Source organism: Manis pentadactyla, chromosome 3 (assembly GCF_030020395.1).
Source record: "Manis pentadactyla isolate mManPen7 chromosome 3, mManPen7.hap1, whole genome shotgun sequence".
NCBI classification, from domain to species: domain Eukaryota; kingdom Metazoa; phylum Chordata; class Mammalia; order Pholidota; family Manidae; genus Manis; species Manis pentadactyla.
In genome coordinates, this window is record NC_080021.1 from 37,229,155 (window position 1) to 37,245,448 (window position 16,294).

General features: G+C 35.3%; 1 protein-coding gene across 29 annotated transcripts in view; it reads right to left on the reverse strand.

The window, feature by feature from the left end:
• The window catches only part of RIMS2 (regulating synaptic membrane exocytosis 2), a 578,477-nt gene that overhangs the window by 480,257 nt on the left and 81,926 nt on the right, over positions 1-16,294 (reverse strand). For 14 of the 29 annotated variants that reach the window (XM_036876383.2, XM_036876386.2, XM_057497833.1 and 11 more), the window contains exons 2-3: positions 1,454-1,486; positions 957-1,043 (exon numbers count right to left, since the gene is read on the reverse strand). The exons of the other annotated variants lie outside the window; for them this stretch is intronic. In XM_036876383.2, coding sequence (XP_036732278.2) covers positions 957-1,043; positions 1,454-1,486 — 120 coding nt within the window. The remainder of the gene's footprint in view (positions 1-956; positions 1,044-1,453; positions 1,487-16,294) is intronic. 29 annotated transcript variants of the gene reach the window in all.

Genomic DNA, 16,294 nt, shown 5'->3' on the forward strand with positions numbered 1-16,294 from the left:
ACACAAAAAAGATGTTTATCTTCTAGTTTGCACTAAAGGCAAAATGTGCATGTTTTTCTGAATATTTCATCTTAGTGTTCCTAGCAGTCATTATCATTCTCTCCTAGTGTTCGTGGCACCTCTCAGTCTGTCCATTTCTACAACCAAACCGTCTTCTACACAGACATAACTCCTACTTTTAAAAAGCACAGAGGTTGAGCGGTAAGAGCACTTTCAGTAATATGTCAGTTATGGAGAGACTAGAATTTAAATACATGCAGTCTTCCTCACATTCTCAGTTACCTCCACTTCGTAACATAAATAACACTGATTGCACAAAGTTAAAAAAATAAAAGTGTACAGAATTCTTTAATGAATGTATCCGAATCTGTTGACAAGTAAAATAAATGGAATTTTTTTTTGACCTTCAGGTCAATGTGAGAAAAAATTGCTGCAGTTCCCAAATTGTAACGTTCAGTGAAAACAGGATTCAGTGATCGAATAATTTTAGTAAACGCTGTGTGCTCTAACACCTTGGGAGCATACTTAGACACTCACAAGTATTACAATGAAGAAACCTCCTAAACCTTTTTTAAAAAAACCTTTCCAAAGCTATTTAACCAAAGACTGAATTGGGGGTTGGTTAACTGCTCTTAATATCCTCTGAGTTGTTTTTTAAAGAAACGCACTTTGGAATATATTGCATTATTGGAGTAAGATATTTTACTAGAGAAATACAGTTTACATTACTTGTAAAACTGGGGGAAGAATCACCTTTTCGTTTTTACTACACTATAGCTTATCGTTCTTTCCTTTTTAGACTTCCACGGAATAATTAAAGGTGAAAGAATCAAACTCATAACCTAATGATTTCCATTTCTAAGGAATACTATTCCAAGGGCAGTATTTTTAACATACTCTTCAGTATGTTACACTATCAGAGAGAGTACTTAATCTATATAGATCAGCTTACTTACGTCTGGGACTCCTTTTCATTTTGTTGTTTTTGCTGGGGCTGAAGAACGTTATTTACCAGTTCAGTGATCCCACTAAAGGGAAACCACCTGTTTAAATAAGCAAATAATGTGACTGAATAACCAAATGAATAACAAGGTAGGTCAAATGTTTTCTTTACCATAATAATAAAAATACAAAAAATACAGGCACAAAAGCTACAGCCAATGGAAATGTGAGCTCTAATTACCATCCAGGCAAGTCAGAAGGTAGGGAAATTAAATTTGAACACTTAACCAGTCCACAAGCAGGCAGCAAAAAACTACATCCAGTCATTGTGTGGATGAAGTAAGAAGCTGCAGGCAGCTCTCTTACAAGCCAGAGAGTCAGAAAGCAGAAGACACACTAGCTGCAGCCTATCCAGTATTAGTGTAAGCTAATACCATCCAAGGTGCAGAAAGCAGAATGTGGCAAAAGGTACAGAAGTCAAGCCTACTGCACTCTTAATACATTTACTTACTGTGTCGGTTGTGGTTTGTGTTCTTCTTTAACCCTAAAAAGATAAGTTTGCACAACTGAGTGCACTGTACTAGATAGAATTTCTATCTACAGATTTGTGGTCATATAAAAATGAAAATGAACTTTGTTACAAAGAAAAGCTTCATGCTTTGCTATACATTGGAATTACATATTTGAATTAATTTAACACAAAATAGGAGTCATTTGTTTTTAATAGAGGGTGGATATTAAACTCTATCGCTGTTATATTAAAACTCTACTACTGCTCAAATGATTTCATAATTTAGTGCTCAAGTTTTCTGCATACTGTTATTGATACTAATGCTTTAAAATAACTATTTTAGAGTATCATTTTAAACACAGTTATACTTAGTTAACCAAAAGTAAATAGATTTCCTCTTTACTTTTTAAATTTCTGCCTTAATATAAATTGAAGTAAACACATAAATATTTTAAATAAAATATAGGGCATTACAAACATATTTTACAAGTCTTACAAATGAATTTATTTACAGCTTAAAGGAGCAGATAAAGGAATTGGGAGTTATGTATCCAATTTGCCTAAAAATAGCTACTAAAATAAGTATGTATACTAAATTTAAAATATCTATAAGCTAAAGTAAATTATCCATATAACTATAAAGGACTAAAAATTCACTTAAACTATTATCAATTCAGTGCTTCACTAACACAGCACTGGATATTTAAAAGGTAGAAAAAAATCATACACAAGGGTTTATACATCTGAAATTTGGCTTCTAACAGTTGGCCCGGGACTGATTCTGAGAGGTAAACCAACGATTCAGTGATAAGCTTATTAACTCTTACTTTCCCAAAGGAAGAGTAAGAATTGGTAGCTAAAATTGGTCAGCAAAATCTAGAGCTTTCATCAGGAAAATATATTAACACTGTAAATTAAATCTCTTTACATCAAATTGATTCCCATGTCCAATGTCTCCCTATTTTTAATGATATAAGCAATAAGTGACAGGTACATTATTGTATACAATATATATAGCATAAATATAATTGGCAATTATATATCTCAAAAATATATTAAAAAGGAGTATCTTGTGTTCTCTGCATAAACTTCAAAAAATGTAACAGTCATTCTACAGCTAAAGACAAATCATTTAGTATTTAAATAAATTCATATAATGGATTAATAACAAAAGACTGTATTCAGCACCAAATATCACAAGCAAACTATAGTGACATTGGACTCTGTCTGAAAATTAATCATTGCTTTTCCTTGAGGATAAGACAAAAATCTCTTAACAGTTTATAACAAAACAGATCCTATATAGATAATGACAAAAAAAAATGCTAGTTCACGAAAGATACTAGCTTACCATACTAGCTCACCAAAATGGAGAGAATAACTCAAGATTACCCTTTATATATATTTGTATATATGATGTTGTATATTAAAAACAACAAATATTGAAATAATATGCAAATGAGAAGATATATGTTACAGAAGTTCTGGTTGATACTCTGCAAGGAATCATGTTGTTCTTAATTAGTGACAAAGCTTTTAAAAATAAAATGACATTAAAGTACAAATTAAATTCTAATTTCAAAATCTTTACTTGAAAAAATTAAGAGCTATAAGAATTTTAAATACCAATTCCGGAATTATTTCTGGGTTTTGTAAAATATTTCATACATATGAAATATTCAAATGTATATATCAGCATCTCAAATCAAATATGTATCATAATATGATAGTAAAAATATTTATCCTGTCTTTAAAACAATCCAGAGTTCAGTTGACTCTTGAACAAAATGGGTTTGAACTTCATGGGTCCACTTATACATGAATATTTTTCAATAAATACATTGAAAAAATTTGGGGGGACTTGCAAACATTTGGAAAAACATTTTTAACTACCTTACTTTATTGTAAAAATACAGTATATAATACATATACAATATATGTATTAACTGTTTATGTTATTGTTAAGGCTCTGGTCAACAATAGGCTATTAGTAAAGTATTGGAAGAGTTAAAAGTTTTATGTGGTTTTTCAATTGTGTGGGGATTCAAGGCCCTAAACCTCATGTTTTTCAAGGATAAATATATAAAATTATTCTCCTTTTTCCCAATACTTTAGATAAAATCAAACCTCAAAGTATCTCACTACAAAAATGTTGAGATAATTTATAAAGTGTTAATACAGAAGTATAATTATATCATGTATTTCTTTGAAAATACACTAACATTATTGACAATGAACCCCTATATTTCTACATCCCCAAAAGTGTATGAGGAACTTCCAGTTTCCAGTCTGATAACATAAAAAGCTTGGAAATTGGGGCTCTCTTGTCCCCTCCTGGCGTGAGCCAGGAGCTCTTTCCTCTCACTGTATCTCTAAATAAAAGCCTCTACCCTGGCTCTCCTGAAAAGAAAAAAAAGCTTGGAAATCATCACTCCCATCCTTACAACAAGAAAAAGACTGAACAAACTTAAAATCAACAACTCTTCTCATAGCCATCAAAGAATTTAGGTCACAGGGCAAACTGCTGTCCTCAAATATAAAGAAACAGACAGTGGATGCAGAGCATCACAGTTTTCCAGGAATAGAGGACCAAGGTAGAAGCCCAGACCTGGAGCCAGTATCTGCAGGATAACTTTTAACTATAATTGACCTATTCCTAGAGGTTCAATGTGGACTAGATTGAGAAGTTAAAATTCCAAAAGGTTCCAGTCTTAGGCACACCATCACACTTCTATAAATTTTACCTGTAGGAGCCTTACCAGTTGTTCACTGAAAAACCAGAGAAAAATTTTTCTGTGCATGCAGCAGAGGAAAGGGAAAGTAACCATTTGAAATACTCCCAAAGCTCTTTACTCTCCTTATCAATTCTAAAGTCAAAGGGAAATCTTTTTTTAGGGTCAAACCACCCAGGATTTTACCAAAACCAAACAAGCCTGAGGAAGGTAAATGCTCAATAATATTCTCCTCTAGCCTTTGATGTGGGAAAAGGAAAATACCAAACCACAGCCCACTCTAGCCATGGGGGAAGAGGAGTAGCAAACTCAGACCCACTAAAAGACTGAGACCTACTGCATCAAAAAGAATAAAATACCTAGGAATAAACCTAACCACAGAGGCTAAAGACCTGGACTCTGAAAACTATAAGACACTGATAAGAGAAATTAAGAAAGATACAAATAAATGGAAATCTATCCATGCTCATGAATAGAAAGAATTAATATTGTCAAAACCGCCATATTGTCCAAAGCAATATACAGATTCAGTGCAATCCCTAACAAAATACCAACAGCATTTTTCAATGGACTGGAGAAAATGATCCTAAAATTTATATGGAACCGTGAAAGACCCCCCAATAGCCAAAGCAATCCTGAGAAAGAAGAACAAAGTTGGGGGTATTATGCTCCCTGGTTTCAAGGCATACTGCAAAGCCACAGTAACCAAAACAGTATAGTACCAGTACAAGCACAGAACCATAGATCAATGGAACAGAATAGAGAGCCCAGGGGTAAACCCAGGCATATATGGTCAATTAATATATAATAAAGGAGCCATAAATATACAATGGAGAAAAGATATTCTCTTCAATAACTGGTGTTGGGAAAACTGGACAGCTACATGCAAAAAAATGAAACTGGATTACTGTCTAACTACACACATAAAAGTAAATTTGAAACAAATTAAAGACCTACATGTAAGACATGAAACCAAAAACTCTTAGAAGAAATCATAGGCAAAAATGGCTTGAACATAAGCATAAGCAAATTTTTTCCGGACACATCTCCCCAGGCAAGGGAAACAAAATAAAAAATTAACAAGTGGGACTACATCAAACTAAAAAGCTTCTGGACAGCAAAGGATACCATCAATGGGAGAAAAAGGCAGCCCACAGTAGGATAGAAAATATTCATAAGTAATTTATCCAATAAGAGGTAAACACCCAAAATATATAAAGAACTCATTAAAAAATGTGTAGAGGACCTGAACATTTTTCCAATGAAGAAATACAGATGGCCAACAGGCACATGAAAAGATGCTCCATATCACCAATCATCAGGGAAATGTAAATCAAAACCACAATGAGATATCACCTCATACCAGTTAGAATGCCCACAATCCAAAAGATAAGAAGTAACAAGTGTTGGTGAGGATGCGGAGAAAAGCAAACCCTCCTACACAATTGGTGCAGCCACTGTGGAAAACAGATCGGAGGTTCCTCCAAAACTAAAAAGAGAAATAGCATATGACCCACTAATTCCACTTCTAGGAATTTACCCAAGAAAAACAAAATCCTTGATTTGAAAAGATATATGCACCCCTTTGTTAAATGCCACATTATTTACAGTGGCCAAGATATGGAAACAACCAAAGTGTCCATTAACAGATAAATGGATAAAGAAAATGTGGTACATACACAATGTAATATTATTCAGACATAAAAATAAAGAAATCGTGACACTTGTAACAACATAGATGGACCTAGAGGGTATTATGCGAGGTGAAACAAGCCAGGCAAGGAAAAACAAATACCATATGATTTCACTTATGTGTGGAAATGAAAAACAAAGCAAAATGAGCAAAATAGCAGTAGATTTATAGACCCTGAGAAGTGACCAGAGGTTACCATGGGGGAGGGGTTGGGGTTGATGGGTGGGGAGGGTAAGGATGATAAAGGGACACAAAAATTCTCAATCATACTACAAGTTGGTCACGCTGATGGTAGGACAGCATGGAGAATACAGCCAGTGATTCTGTAACATCTTCCCATGTTGACAGATAGTAACTGTACTAGTTGGGGTGAGGATTTAATAATGTGTGTAAGTGCTGAACCACTGTTATATACTTGAAATCAATATAAGATTGTATATCAACTATACTTCAATTTTTTTAAAAGATATTACTATTGTGAGCAACATCAGCAAAAATATCTGAGTAAGAACCTCCAAAAGTTACCTACTTCACAAAGCAGTAAGAAAACTGGCAAAATTGTCAGAATCAACTTTTTCAGAAGTCAGGAGATTAGCCAAAAGCTTACAGCAACAAGGAACATTTATTCTAGAAAAATGGGTGATTTCAGAAAGAACAGTGAGCTTTGTAGTATCTGCAGTACTCCCATCCCCCTGCTTTATTTCCACAGTAGCCTTGAAAATCAACTACCCACAATCACAGTGAAACAGCAGACTGGCAGCCAAAAGAAAGAGCAGAAAGGGGTAGGAGGGCCTTCAAAGTCTCATTCCCAAAGAAGTGCCATTATTTGACTTATCTGGTGGTACCTAGAAGACTCCATTTGCAAGGTTATCTATATTTTACCTCACTTGGAGCTTGCCCAATGCAAAAAAGCTTTTTCCCTGGAGTACTTTATAAAACACAGACCATTTTGCCAAAGAAGACATACAGAGATCCAACAGACACATGAAAAAATGCTCAACATCACTAATCATCAGGGAAATGCAAATGCAAACCACAATGAGATATAACCTCACAACAGTCCGAATGGCTAATATCAACAAGTCTAGAAATAACAAGTGTTGGTAAGGATGTGGAGAAAGGGAAACCTGGTATACTGCTGGCGACATTACAAATTGGTACAGTGCAGCCACCATGGTAAGCAGTATGAAGGTTTCTCAATAACTAAAAATAGAAATACCAAATGACCTAATAATTCCACTTCAGGGAATTTATCTAAAGAAAACAAAATCCCTAATCTGAAAATATATATGCATCCCTATGTTTATCACAGCATTATTTACAATAGCCAAAATATGGAAACAACCTAAATGTCTACCAATAGATAAAAGAATAAAATAGATAGGGTATGTTGTGTGTGTATATATATATATATATATATATATATATATACATGCATAAAAATCATGTGCTATTACTATTTACAATAGCCAAGACATGGAAGCAACCTAAGTGTCCATCAGTAGATGAATGGATAAAGAAGATGTGGTACATATACACAATGGATGTCATGTAATTGTAGATTAATGAGACCAAAAAAAATCATGTGCTATTATATATAATATATAGACAGACATATATATATAATGGAATATGACTCAGCCATAGAAAGGAATGAAATCTTGCCATATGTGACAACATAGAGGGACCTAAAGGATATTATACTGAGAGAAATAAGTCAAACACTGTATGATTTCACTTATAAGTGAAATCTAAACAGCAAAACAAATGAACAAAAAACAAAACTGAAATAGACTCATAAATACAAAGAACAGGCTGGTGACTGCCATAAGGGCAAGAGGGGGAGGATGGGTGAACTAGGCAAAGGGAAATAAAATTAGTGAGAATGTTTAATATCTTGTTATGGGTGATGGTTATATGAATACATACATGTCAAAATTAATCAAGCCACACACTAAGATATGTGCATTTTACTGTATGTATATACCACAATGTAAATTTAACTTAAAAATAAAAATTAATTAAATTTGAATTTTTTAAATAAAAAATAAACTGTCCATCAAAAACTTATGAGGCATGCAAAGAAATAAAGTATGGACCACATACAGGAAAAAAAGCAACCAATAGAAATTGTCCCTAAGGAAATGTAAAATCTAAAAAATCACTCAACTGGAATACTATGCATATTAATGCGACATAAGTATTATATATATAATAAATATGGATATATTAAATCTTTCCATATCTAAGGTCTCTATCTTTCAGATAAACCTCAGTGTTCCATTATAGTCTGAATCAGCATTATGAAGGATAATACTGGCATTATGAAGGACAACTCTAAGTTCCAATGAATCATTCAGGGATACCATTGTCAAAGACAGTATTTTAAGCTCAACAAATATAGGACTGACCCAACATGGCAAGCCTACTGTTTTTCTAAAATATTGACCAATTGAGGGGCACACACAAATGAGTATTTCCATCTCCACTTGATATAAATTGAAGGAAATGATGTAATTATAAAATATAAGCAAGTGTGTCTAGTATCCAATCATTCCGAAATTCTATTTTTCTAACTTCAGTTAAAAGCAGCAAGACTCTTGGCCACCACTTGACCAAGCCCAATACATACAGCCAAGCAGTAAATAGTCTCCCTGACTGATAATTACTGTACAAGTAACCTCTGATTCATAGTCATCTTGATAATAGTCTAAAATTACATTTGAGCTCCCTAGACCTCTACATCCAATATAAGCTAATTTAAAGAAAGAGCAGATGTACTGGCATAAGCTGCATTAGGGCACCAAAGTGTCACAATAATATTTTAAATTATTACTTTAAAAGTCATAATAAATGTAATGATGTCTGAGCACAGAAGGGGAAGGGAGACTGAAATGTCTAGTACCTCAAAGCCACTTTTAATGCTCTTCTACATTGACAAAAGCAAAACTCAACAATGTTACCTTTTTCAACCAATCAAACAAGTATTCTTTGAGTACACTAGAAAATGTTTCCTTATATTTTACCTTGTCTACTTTATATATATTCATTCATGTCTCAACTATTTCAACAAGGTGTTTCAAATAATTTAAAATAAAAATATTTTGAAGTGGTTGATAAAATTTAATGAAAAGAGTATAAGATTTGGGGCCACTTGGTTCTAGAAAGAAGCCTACCTCTAATTTTCTAGCTGTGTGAAAAAACTCAGCTTAATCTCTTCTTTCTTTCAAATGCAGGTATTCTTTTTGAGGTGGTTGCAAGGAATAAAAATAACATATGGTAAGTAGTATAGAATCATGCCAAAAACAGTATTAAGAGTTAAAAATACCTAAATTCTAATAAACTCTGTCATTTCTACATCACTGGAACAAATTATTTAAATCTCTGAGACAAAGGATTTTACCATCTTAAAAACAGGGATAATCTGAGGTTGTTGTGAGAATTAAGTGAAATAATATATGAAAAGTGCTTAGCACAGTGTCTAAAAGAGTTTTATATAATAAACAAGAATTTTACACCTGATGCTTCCTGCTTTGGATATTACCCTGTGAAGATGTGAGGCCTGGAGCTGCCACAACCATTTTGCAACCATGAAGTGAAAAGCTTAAAGACAAAAAGTAGGAGATTTAAGATGGCAGCATGAGAGGTGAGACAGAGAACTCCTCCCAAAACCACATATATTATGAAAATATAGTTAATACAACTAATCCTGAAAGAGCAACAGTAAAGAAGGCTGCACTAGACTGAACAGAACTGGAAAACAGAGCAGACCTCAAAAAACAGGGAAACGTACCAAACTCTTGATCTGGCAGGACCCAAGCCCTTCTTCCCCCACCCCAGCTCACCAGCAGCAGGAAGAGAAAGAGAGCAGGGAGGGGGTGGAAGCCTAGGACTGATGAAGACTCAGCCCTGGAGATCTGCTATAGGAACACAAATCTACATTGCACAGTGCTCTGGAGATTAGTGGGGTTGGAAAGCTAAGACAGGTGGAATACTTGGGGACACTGAGATTCCAGCCATTTGTGGAGGACAGGGATCCACATCCAGCTACTCTGAGACAAAGAAAAGGAGGGCAGTCTGACAGGCTTCCTACCAGTTAGAGGGCTGCTGAAGGGGCGGGGTTTGCATGGAGGTTGCTGCATGGGAGAAGGGATAGGTGAACAAGGTTGTCTGGACGTGCTTTGCCCAGCAGGTTGGGAACTTTCAAGAGCTTCAGGCACTCCATTCCCCTGGCTGCCAACTCAGAACAGAGACTCCTCACTGTGATAAGCAGCCTCCTACACCTTCCTTCTGGCCTACTGGCACCAGCTCACAAACCAGCAGTCCCTGCTGGGGTGTCAAGCCAACCAGAGGGAAGCCCCACCTACAGCAGCTACAGAAGCCCAGAGGCTTACACATGTATGCTGGCCCACTAGTTCTGACAATGGAGACAGGCGTTGCAGCTGGGAGGCAGGAAACAGCTCTTTCCTCCCCCCAGGCACCAATGTCGATCCCCTGTGGCCCCCAACATCACTCCAGGGGGCTGAGGAGCTCAAGAGACTAGAGCTTCTGGGCACTAGAGGGCGCACATACAAATATGAAATATCAAAGGAACCTGGTTTGGACAAAAATCTCAAAAGCACTAGAAAAAGGCCCAAATGAAAGAAACTGAACTCACCAATCATCCTGGAAGTGAGTTCAAAATAAAAAATAAAACATGCTCATGGAGGTACAGAAAAATATTCAAGAACTCAGGGATGAATTTAAGACAGAGATTAAATCATTAAGAAATTCCATATCTGAAATGAAACATACAATGGAGGGATTTAAAAGCAGATTAGATGTAGGAGAAGAGACAGTAAATGGAATAGAAATTAGAGAAGAAGAATACAAAGAAGCTGAGGCACAGAGAGAAAAAAGGATCTCTTAGAATGAAAGAATATTGAGAGAACTGTGTGACCAATCTAAATGGAACAATATTCACATTATAGGGGTACCAGAAGAAGAAGAGAAGGAAAAAGGGATAGAAAGTGTTTTTGAGGAGATAATTGCTGAAAACTCCCCCAATCTGGGGAAGGAGATAGTCTCTCAGGCCATGGAGGTGCACAGATTTCCCAACACAAGGGACCCAAGGAAGATAACACCAAGCTTAAAATGGCAAAGATCAAGGATAAGGACAGACTACTAAAAGCAGCTAGAGAGAGAAAAAAGATCACATACAAAGGAAAACCCATCAGGCTATCATCAGACTTACAGAAACCTTACAGGCCAGAAGAGAGTGGCATGATGCATTTAATGCAATGAAACAGAAGGGCCTCAGTCCAAGAATACTCTAACCGGCAAGGTTATCATATAAATTTGAAGGAGGGATTAAACAATTTTGAGATAAGCAGAAGATGACAGAATTTACCTCCCACAAACGACCTCTACAGTGCATTTTTGAGGAACTGCTATAGATGGAAAGGCTCCAAAGGCTAAATAGCTGTCACCATGGGTAATAAAACCACAGCAAAGTAAAACAATTAATTACTAAGCAGATACAAAATCAAAGCAACTACCCCCAAATCAATCAAGGGATAGAGTACAGAATATGATACCTAATAAATAATCAATCAAAGAGTACAGAATATGATACCAAATATATAAAGAATAGAGTAGGAAGAAAAAGGAGGAAAAAGAAAAAAGAACCTTGAGGTTGTGTTTGTAATATCACACTAAGTGAGTTAAGTTACACTGTTAGACAGTAAGGAAGTTCCATTGAGCCTTTGATAACCATCAATCTAAAGCCTGCAATGGCAATAAGTACATACCTAATGATAATCACTCTAAATGTAAATGCTCTGAATGCACCAATCAAAAGACACACAGTCACTGAATGGATTAAAAAACAAGACCCATCTATATGCTTCCTACAAGAGACTCACTTCAAACCCAAAGACATACACAGCCTGAAAGTAAAGGGATGAAAAAGGATAGTCATACAACTAACAGGGAGAAAAAAAGCAGGAGATGCAGTACTTGTATTAGACAAAATAGACTTCAAAACAAAGAAAGTAACAAGAGACAAAGAAAGACATTACATAATGATAAAGGGGTCAGACCAACAAGAGGATGTAATCATTATAAATATTTATGCACCCAACACAGGATCACCTGCATATGTGAAACAAATACTAACAGAATTAAAGGGGGAAACATAATGCAGTGCATTCATTTTAGGAGACTTCAACACACCACTCACTCCAAAGGAGAGATCAACCAGACAGAAAATAAGTAAGGACACAGAGGCACTGAACAGTGTATTAAAACAGATGGACCTAATGGACATCTACAGAACACTCCATACAAAAGCAACAGGATACACATTCTTCTCAAGTGCACATAGAATATAATATTTTCAAGAATAGATCATACACCAGGCCACAAAGAGAGCCTCAGTAAATTCAAAAAGATTGAAATGGTACCAACCAGCTTTTCAGATCACAAAAGTATGAAACTAGAAATAAATTACACAAAGAAGATAAAAAAGCCCACAAACACATGGAGGCTTAATAACATTCTCCTAAACAATAAACAGATCAATGACTAAATAAAAACAGAGATCAAGCAATATATGGAGATGAATAACAACAATTATTCAACACAGCAAAATCTGTGGGATGCAGCAAAGGCCATGCTAAGAGGTAAGTATACTGCAATACAGGCCTACTTCAAGAAAGAAGAATCCCAAAAGAACCCTCTAAACTCACAATTAACGAAACTAGAAAAAGAAAAACAACTGAGGCCCCAAGTCAGTAGAAGGAGGGACATAATAAAGATCAGAGCACAAATAAATAAAATCGAGAAGAATAAAATAGAAAGAATCAATGAAAGCAGGAGCTGGTTCTTCAAGAAAATAAACAAAAGAGATAAACCCCTAGCCAGACTTATCAAGAAAAAAAGAGAGTCTACACACATAAAGAGAATCAGAAATGAGAAGTGAAAAATCAACACGGACACCACAGAAATACAAAGAATTATGAGAGTACGATGAAAAATTATGTGCTAACAACTGGATAACCTAGAATAAATGGACAACCTTCTAAGAAAAATATAACCCTCCAAGGCTGACCAAGGAGGAAACAGAAAATGTGAACAGACAAATTACCAGCAACGAAATTGAATTGGTAATCGAAAAACTACATAAGAACAAAACTCCTGGACCAGACGGTTTCACTGCTGAATTTTATCAAACATATAGTGAAGACCTAATACCCATTCCCCTCAAAGTTTTCCAAAAAGTAGAAGAGAAGGCAATACTCCCAACCTCATTCTATGAGCTCAACATCACTGTAATACCAAAACCAGGCAAAGACACTACAAAAAAAGAAAATTAGACACCAATATCCCTGAAGGACATAGACACAAAAATACTCAATAAAATATTAGCAAAACAAATTCAAAAATACATCAAAAAGTTCATCCATCATGATCAATTAGGATTTATTCCATGGATGTAAGGATGGTACAGTATTCGAAAATCCATCAATATCATCCACCACATCAACAAAAACAAAGACAAACACCACATGATCATCTCCATAAATGCTGAAAAAGCATTTGACAAAATTCAATATCAATTCATGATAAAAACTCTCAACAAAATGGCTATAGAGGGCAAGTACTTCAACATAACAAAGGCCATATATGACAAAGCCACAGTCAACATTATACTTAACAGCAAGAAGCTGAAAGCTATTCCTTTAAGTCTGGGAACAAGACAAGGATGCCCACTCTCGCCATTTTTATTCAACATAGGTCTGGAGGTCCTACCCTTGGCAATCAAACAACACAAAGAAATAAAAAGCATCCAGATTAGTAAGGAAGAAGTTAAACTGTCTCTGTTTGCAGACGACATGATATTGTACATAAAAACCCCTAAAGAATCCACTCCAAAACTACTAGACCTTGTATCTGAATTCAGCAAAGTTGGAGGTACAAAATTAATACACAGAAATCTGTAGCATTCCTATACACTAACGATGAAATAGCAGAAAGAGAAATCAGGAAAACAATTCCATTCACAGTTGGATCAAAAAGAATAAAATACCTAGAAATAAACCTAACCAAGGAAATGAAAGACCTATACTCTGAAAACTACAAGACACTCATGAGAGAAATTAAAGAAGATATCAATAAATGGAAACACATTCCATGCTCATAGATAGGAAGAATTAATATACTGTCAAAATGGCCATCCTGCCTAAAGCAATCTAGAGATTCAATGCAATCCCTATCAAAATACCAACAACATTCTTCAACAAACTAGAGCAAAGAGTTCTAAAATTCATATGGAAGCACAAAAGATCCCAAAGACACACATTGCTGCCTCTCCTATAGAACTGTGTGTACAAACCAAAGAGAGTTATTGAAGCCAGGATATGGCCAGCAGAGCAACATCCTCCTACAAGCCCTAACTGCAAAAAAAAAAAAAAAAGACCCCAAAGAGCCAAAGCAATCCTGAAAAGGAGGAATAAAGCTGTGGGGATTATGCTGCCCAACATCAAGCTCTACTACAAAGCCACAGTAATCAAGACAATTTGGTACTGGCACAAGAACAGACTCATAAAACAATGGAACAGACTAGAGAGCCCAGATATAAACTGAACTATGTATGGTCAATTAATATACGCTAAGGAGTCATGGGTATACCATGGGGAAATGACAGCCTCTTCAACAACTGGTGTTGGACAGCTACATTCAAGAGAATGAAACTGGATTATTGTGTAACCCTATACACAAAAGTAAACTCAAAATGGATCAAAGACCTGAATGTAGGTCATGAAACCATAAAACTCTTAGAAGAAAACATAGGCAAAAATCTCTTAAATATAAACATGAGCAAGTTTTTCCTGAACACATCTCCTCAGGCAAGGAAATGAAATAAAAAATGAACAAATCATTAAAAAATTTAAAAAAGCTAAAATCTTCTGTACAGCAAACACCATCAGCAGAACAAAAAGGCATCCTACAGTAGGAGAGAATATATTTGTAAATGACATATCTGACAAGGAGTTATCATCCAAAATATATGAAGAACTCACATGCTTCAACATCGAAAAAGCAAATAACCCTATTAAACAATGGGCGGAGGATATGAGCAGACACTTCTCCATAGAAGAAATTCAGATGGCCAACAGGCATATGAAAAGATTCTCCACATCACTAATTATCAGGGAAATGCAAATTAAAACCACAGTGAGATATCACCTCACACCAATTAGAATTGCCAACATAGAAAAGATTACAATTTACAATAGCCAAGAAATGGAAGCAACCTAAGTGTCCATCAGTAGATGAATGGGTAAAGAAGATGTGGTACATATGCACAATGAAATATTATTCAGCCATAAGAATAAAACAAATCCTACCATTTGCAACAAAATGGATGAACCTAGAGGGTATTATGCTCAGTGAAATAAGCCAGGCAGAGAAAGACAAGTACCAAATGATTTCACTCATCTGTGGAGCATAAGAAAAAAGCAAAAATTGAAGGAACAAAACAGCAGCAGACTCACAGAACCCAAGAATGGATGAACACTTACCAAAGGAAAAGGGACTGGGGAGGGTGGAAGAAAAGGGTGGGATAAGGGAAATAACAGGCATTACAATTAGCACATATAATGTGGGGCGGGGGACATGGGGAAGGCAGTATAGCACAGAGAATACAAGTAGTGATTCTATAGCATCTTACTATGCTGATGGACAGTGACTGTAATGGGGTATGTGGTGGGGACTTGATAATGGGGGGAATCTAGTAACCACAGTGTTGCTCATGTAATTGTATATTAATGATACCAAAAATAAATAAATAAATAAATAAATAAATAAATAAAAGTAATAGCCTAAGAATGGCAGGGCTGAAGGATGGAAAGATGCTGGCTTCTTGATGACCAAGCTGAACCGGGAACCAACCCCAGCACACACCCACTTCGAAGACTACTTGTTATATAAAAGAATAAAAGTATGTAATAGTTAAAAAATTAAAAAATAAACAAGAATTTTTTTATGGCAGCTATTATCCAGGAAGAAAAAAAGATATAAACATAAATAAAACACAAGAACTAGCTAGATGTGAAAGAGAGAAAGGTAATGAGATACACAGTTCTCAAAAAAAAGGAAAAAAAAAAAGCCAGTTCCCCAGTAAAGTCAAAAGTTTCCAATATCTGTTAAGAATCTGTCACAAGGGTATTCAGATGAAGAGCAATGAACAAAACAGTAAATAATATCCTTAATAACATTATCCCAAACATGTAGAAATGACACAGCTGTTAATTTTATGGGACTTTGGCAACTGTCAAGAACATAATAATGAATCTATTTTATGAGAAGTAGATATACTTAGATATATAGCTTTCTAGTGATCCATCTGATTATACAGATCAATCTTGGAAACTT